This window comes from Dendrobates tinctorius, unplaced genomic scaffold, assembly GCF_039654945.1.
Source record: "Dendrobates tinctorius isolate UK_male_01 unplaced genomic scaffold, ASM3965494v1 ptg000143l, whole genome shotgun sequence".
NCBI lineage: Eukaryota > Metazoa > Chordata > Amphibia > Anura > Dendrobatidae > Dendrobates > Dendrobates tinctorius.
The window spans coordinates 19,444,053-19,450,888 of record NW_027361810.1 but is presented as its reverse complement, the minus strand read 5'-3'; the positions used below and the strand labels follow the sequence as shown (position 1 = coordinate 19,450,888).

Genomic DNA, 6,836 nt, shown 5'->3' with positions numbered 1-6,836 from the left:
ACCCCTAGAAAGGACAATTCTTGAGTAAAAAATGAACATTTCTCCAATTTGGCAAAGAGTGAGTTCTCCCTGAGCCTCTGGAGAACCGCATGAAGATGACCCATATGACTTTGTCTATCAGATGAATATATGAGTATATCGTCAAGATAAACAACTACAAAGCGTCCAATAAAATCAGAAAAAACATGGTTAATGAAATTCTGGAATACCGCTGGTGCGGTAGTCAAACCAAAGGGCATAACCAAATTTTCAAACAGCCCCTCAGAGGTGAGAAACGCAGTTTTCCATTCATCCATCTCCCACATACGGATGAGATTGTATGCTCCCCTGAGGTCCAACTTGGTGAACCACCTGGCCCCCGACAATTGCTTGTACAAATGAGGTATCAGTGGGAGATGTTAAGCTTTTTCTATGGTTATTTTATTCAGTTCTCGAAAATCGAGGCATGGGCGTAAACCACCATCCTTTTTTTCACAGAAAAGAACCCCGCTGCCATGGGAGAGACAGATGGCTGTATATGCCCTTTACGGAGGCTCTCAGAGATTTATTCCTTCATAGCAGCCCGCTCAGGGCCAGAGAGATTGTACAGCTGGGCTTTGGGCAATTCGACACCGGGAACAAGATCCACGGCACAATCGAATGGGCGGTGTGGTGGTAGAACCTCAGCCACCTTTTCGGAGAATACATCCTCAAAATCCTTCAGGTACTTCGGAATACCCTCCAGACTGACGGATTACATAGACACAGTAGCAAGACAATTTTCAGAACAACCAGGTCCCCATTTAACAATATCCCGGGACCCCCAGTCAATAACTGGGTTATGCCGTTGCAACCAGGGAAACCCTAACACCAGGCCAGCAGGGAGGTTATCCAAAACAAAGCATGACATACGCTCCTGGTGTAGGGCCCCCACCCTGAGGGCGAATTCTTTAGAAATTAAATGGAGACCATCCTTAGTGAGAGGTGTAGAGTCAATAGCCACAATTTTTAAGGGAGTCCCTTAAAAATTGTGTGGATTGTGGGTTGTGTGGATGATACGGGGTCGGTGGCAGCGCTCACTTGCTCTTGCTGGACTTGCTGCTCTCGGTCTTCTTGGGCAGCAGCACGGCTTGGATGTTGGGCAGGACGCCCCCCTGGGCGATGGTCACCCCACCCAGCAGCCTGTTCAGCTCCTCATCATTGCGCACGGCCAGCTGCAGGTGTCGGGGGATGATGCGGGTCTTCTTGTTGTCCCGGGCGGCATTACCGGCTAATTCCAGGATCTCAGCGGTCAGATACTCCAGCACAGCGGCCAGATAGACCGGAGCTCCGGCGCCCACCCTCTCAGCATAGTTACCCTTGCGGAGAAGTCTGTGCACACGACCAACCGGGAACTGCAGTCCTGCCCGGGATGAGCGGGTCTTGGCTTTAGCACGGACCTTCCCTCCTTGTTTGCCGCGTCCAGACATCACTGCGCTCACAGTTATCAGCAGATAGAGAATGCTCTTAAAAAATTTTTAAGAGAGAAGGAGGAGGAGCGCCGAGAGATGGCTGCTCTGGCATGAGGCTCCTGAGTTTTTTAGTTTTTTACCCCGTTTAATTGTTAATTCTCCCTTTGGTTCACTCACCATTGCGTAGCTACAGGATTCGGCAGAGCTGGGAGTAGTGTGGAGACTGCGATCAGCTGGGACCGGTGTCTTTCTGTCCTCGTGGAGCTCCGTGCCTGGATTCAGCTGGGAGAGAGTGAAGCTGCTGGCTGCCTGCCTTGTACCCATTTCCAGCATGCAGATGATCCCAGGATAGGAAACCTGGTGGAGTGTGCGGTGCTGGAGTTGTTCTGGAGATCTTGTGGTCCACATGGAGCTGTAGGGCTACAGGATTCGGCAGAGCTGGGAGTAGTGTGGAGACTGCGACCAGCTGGGACCAGTGTCTTTCTGTCCTCGTGGAGCTCCGTGCCTGGTTTCAGCTGGGAGAGAGTGAAGCTGCTGGCTACCTGCCTTGTACCTTCCAGCATGCAGATGATCCCGGGATAGGAAAGCTGGTGGAGTGTGCGGTGCTGGAGATGTTCTGGAGATCTTGTGATCCAGGTGGAGCTGAAAGGGTGAGCTGGGCAGGTTTGGACTGACTGTTGGCGTGTCCCCTGATGTCCCTGTCTTGTTGCACCCATGCCCTCCCCCCCAGCAGTGCTGGGAGCACCCTTTATGGAAAGTTGTACATTTAACTCTGCTAAGCTGTGACTGTTCAGTCTTTATAGCTACAAGCTGAGTGTAGTCATGGCCACTGCACTCTGTAAACCTACTCTTATGATTTCAAGGGATGATTTATTATTCTGGAATCATCTGCAATTTCTCATGGACTCCCCTTCTTGGAGCATGATTGCTAATTCAACAATTGAGTACATAAAATCCATTACTTCTGTGAAACCTGTGGAGGTGTACTGCAAGAGAGGTAGGAGAGGAGGAGTCCTGGCACGCCTTCGGAGGAGAGGGTTCAGAACAGCTCTTCCTTCACTCCACTTGGCTAATGTCCGTTCCTTATCTAACAAAATGGAGGAACTGAACTTACTTTGTAACATGAGATCTGATATGGCCAATTCAGCTGCTCTTTGTTTTACTGAGACCTGGTTGAATGACACCATCCCTGATTGTAGTCTGGATCTACCTGGTTTTGTTATCTACAGAGCTGACCGTGATTGTGTAGCTTCAGGTAAACAAAGGGGGGGGTGGGGTATGTCTCTACATCAACAGTAGCTGGTGCTGTGATGTTAACATACTGGGAAAAGGTTGCTCTCCAGATCTAGAGTACCTTGCACTCAATTGTAGACCATTTTACTCTCCAAGAGAGTTTTCATCTATGGTTCTGGTTGCAGTATATATTCCCCCTCAAGCATCTGTTAAAGCTGCTATTGGTGAATTAGCTTGCAAAATATCAGAATGGGAGAAAGGATCTCCTGAAGCATTTGTGATCGTAATGGGGGACTTTAACAAAGGAAAACTCAACCTGGATCTCCCCAAATTTACTCAACATATAAACTGCTTCACGAGAGAGAACAATACGCTTGATCACTGCTATACTGTCTTAAAAGGGGCCTACAGGGCAGTGAGGAGAGCACCAGTGGGCTTTTCAGATCATTGTCTAATTCATTTAATTCCAGCCTACAGGCAAAGGTTGAAAACATCCAAACCTACAGTTTATACAAAGAAGACATGGTCTGGGGAGGCAAAATTGCAACTGCAAGCATGCTTTGAATGCACGGACTGGGAGGTATTCCAGGAAACATGCTCGGGTCTGGATGAATGGGTTGATGCAGTGTCCTCATATATCCGTTTTTGTGAAGACACGTTTATTCCATCCAAATCTGTCCACTTTCGGGGAAACAACAAGCCGTGGTTTACAAATAAAGTCAGGTTGATCCGTAAGAGAAAAGAGGAGGCTTATAAAGCAGGCGATATTACTGAATTCAAGAAACTTAGGAACTCGCTATCTAAAGAGATCAAGTTAGCCAAACACGAGTATGCAAAGATTCTGGAGGAAAGGTTCTCATCAAAAGATACTAGATCTGCATGGAGAGGATTAAGAGAGGTCACCAATTATAAAAGCCACCCCACTATAGTGAACCCCAGCAGAAGTCTGGCAGCAGAGTTAAATGAATTCTACTGCAGATTTGAGGCAAGCTCTACACACAGTGGCTATTCATCTCTAAGCTCCTCAGTCTGTTCATATAAAGATCATTCATTGTGCAACACCCAAGTAGTGATCTCCGAGGCAGAGGTGATACGCATCCTGAAGGGACTTAAGGTCAAAAAGGCACCTGGCCCTGATGGTGTATCTCCAATGTGTCTGAAAGTATGTGCTACCCAGCTTGCCCCTATACTGACAAATATATACAATGTGTCACTGAAAGAGTGCGTTGTACCTCAGTGTTGGAAAAATTCCACAATTATCCCTGTCCCCAAGAAAGTGGGATCCTCTGAGTTGAACGACTATAGACCAGTAGCACTCACATCTGTAGCTATGAAAGTCTTCGAAAGAATTATGATGTCCCACCTGATAAAATTCACGCAGAAGCTATGGGACCCGCTTCAGTTTGCCTATAAGGAGAATCGTTCGGCAAACGACACTGTCAATCTGGCACTGAAGTACATTTTGGATCATACAGATGAGCGGCACTCATATGTCCGGATTCTTTTCATTGACTTTAGCTCAGCGTTCAATACCATTGATCCGAATTTACTTCATAAGAAAATGGTAGCTCTTGGAGTCCCTCTCAACTTATGCTTGTGGATTTATAACTTCCTGACAGCCAGGATACAGAGTGTAAAAGTTGGACCATTCACTTCGGACACCTTGGTCACAAACATCGGGGCACCTCAGGGGTGTGTTTTGTCCCCGTTACTGTTTTCTCTCTATACGAATGATTGCATCTCTTCAGCAGACTCAGTAAAAATCTTGAAATTTGCCGATGATATGACACTGATTGGTCTCATCAGGGGAAATGCTGAAGACTTGTATCGGAGTGAGGTGGAAAGAATATGTAACTGGTGTAAAGCCAATAATCTTGTACTCAACACTAAAAAAACTGCTGAGATGGTTGTGGTTTTTAGGAAAGATCAACATGAGATACTTCCAATCTACATCCATGACGAAGTGGTTCTTAGGGTCACAGAGACCAAATTCCTTGGTGTTATCATCTCTCATGATCTTAAATGGGGGAAAAACGTGGATGCTGTTATAAGAAAAGCACAACAGAGGATGTTCTTCCTGCGTCAGCTGAAAAGATATGGTTTGTCTAAGAATCTGCTGATCTTATTCTTTAATGCTGTCATCAGATCTGTGATTTGTTCCTCTCTGATAGTCTGGTATGGGGGAGCCACTGCGCATGACAAACTCCGCTTACAAAGGACTTTCAGAACAGCAGAGAGAATTATAGGCTCCCCCCTGCCTAAAATCCAGGATCTTTATGATAAGAGTATTCGATCCCACGCATTGAAACTTTCATCCGATCCCTCTCACCCGGGACACTCCTCATTCCAACTACTCCCTTCAGGACGTCTCTTCAGAGTCCCCAAATGCAGTACCAACCGCCATATGAACAGCTTCTATCCACTCTCTGTTCAGCAATTAAATCGTCATGTGTAGACTATATACTGTATCTGTCTTGTTAGATGTTACTTGTTGTATCTGTTGTTATATATTATGTTGCCTCTTTGCCACAAAGAATTCCTTGTATATATGTAATATGTACTTGGCGATAATAAATTTGATTGATTGATTGATTGAGTCCCCAACCTAACTGTTCCTAATCTACAGCGAGCCACCAGCTTAGAGTCAATCAGGTTCAGGAATGACCCACAGTCTACAAAATCCGAAGTATGGAAAAAGCCGTTCTCAACACCAAGTTCCACCTTTAGCAGTATCTTTGAAAAAGAAGAAAAAGGTTCCTGAGAGTCTGGGTGACCTCCATGATTATCACCCAGACTCAGCCGCTTGTTAGTCGGAGGACAGGAGGGGCAGTCTTTTTTCCAATGTCCAGGATCTCCACAGTAAAAACACAATTTTCCATCACATCGCCGTTTCCTGTCTTTCTCGTGGGGGTTGGTGGCTCCTACCTCCATAGGTTTAGATGGAAGCAAAACATCAGGGTTAGCAGGGAAAAACGGAAACCCTCGCTGAGTAACACCTCTCTCCCGCAGTCTCTGATCCATACGGATAGCCTGAGTCATAGCCTCCTCCAATGAGCTGGAAGGTGGATTGAGAGCCAGAGCATCCTTCAAGCAATCCGACAGTCCCTTCCTGAACAGACATCTCAGTGCGGAGTCGTCCCAGGACACCTCAGTGGACCATCGACGGAATTCGGAGCTGTACCATTCGGCTGAGTGCTTCCCTTGCCCCAGACCCAAAATAGTGTCCTCTGCCACCCTAACACGGTCCAGTTCGTCATAGATAGGTTCTTTGAGGCCCTAGGACATATCTACCGAAATCCGTTCAGGGGCAGTAGGGGGCAACGAGAAAGCCCAGGATTGGGGTCCCTCCCTAAGTAAGGAGATAACAATCCCCACCCGCTGAGTCTCATCCCCAGACGATCGGGGTCTAAGGGTACCGTTACATCTAGCGATGCACCAGCGATCCCGACCAGCGATATGACGTGGTCAGGATCGCTGGTGCATCGCTAGGTGGTCGCTAGTGAGCTGCCACACAGGCAGATCTCACCAGCGACATCGCTGGGGATGGGGATCGCTACTTACCTGTCAGACGCGGTGATCCTGCGTCCTCCCGCCCGGCTCCAAGCGTCGCTCGTCGGCGCCACAGGAAGCGCCGCAGGAAGTGACCTACGAGGAATGGTCCAGGAGCTTCTCGCGCGATTAGCGATAACCAGCGGGGGAGCCGGTCGGAGGTAAGTATCACATGCAGCGATATCGCTAGCAATATCGCTGCAACGTCACAAAACCAGTGACTTTACAGCGATATTGCTAGCGATATCGCAGTGTGTAACGGGGGCATTAGAGAAAACCATAATTTACAACTCTCCTTGAATATGTGAAATTTATCCTTTTTGCCAGAAAATGTGTCAGGAAGTTTAACTGAGGGTTCAGGAGAGTGCAAAATAACATCTACAGAGTCACCTGGCGGACAAACAATATGAGAGGTGTTTCCCTGCATGGTCTTAATAGTCTCAGTCAGTTCTTTCTGTAAGTCGGTGTGAGACATGACAAGGGACTGATGATTCACAGAAAAGTCCTGCGCCATCCGCGTCAAACTGGACACTTGATCTGCCAAGTTATGCAGCAGATCCATGACCAAAGAAAAAAAAGTGCAAAATCCCGTTTAAATGTATAGGTTAGTGATAATGTAGTGAA

At 47.3% G+C, this 6,836-nt stretch overlaps 1 protein-coding gene across 1 annotated transcript; it reads right to left on the bottom strand.

Annotated features, from left to right (window-relative positions):
- Positions 1 to 1,031: 1,031 nt before the first annotated feature.
- On the bottom strand, positions 1,032 to 1,479 carry LOC141049096 (histone H2A type 1). The gene has a single exon (XM_073545237.1). It carries the CDS (start codon positions 1,446 to 1,448, stop codon positions 1,056 to 1,058), a length of 393 nt encoding a protein of 130 aa, XP_073401338.1. The 5' UTR covers positions 1,449 to 1,479; the 3' UTR covers positions 1,032 to 1,055.
- Positions 1,480 to 6,836: the final 5,357 nt, after the last annotated feature.

Bases quoted from the DNA above. Each gene is read 5' to 3' on its own strand.
- LOC141049096 (XM_073545237.1), bottom strand. From the start codon at position 1,448: ATGTCTGGACGCGGCAAACAAGGAGGGAAGGTCCGTGCTAAAGCCAAG.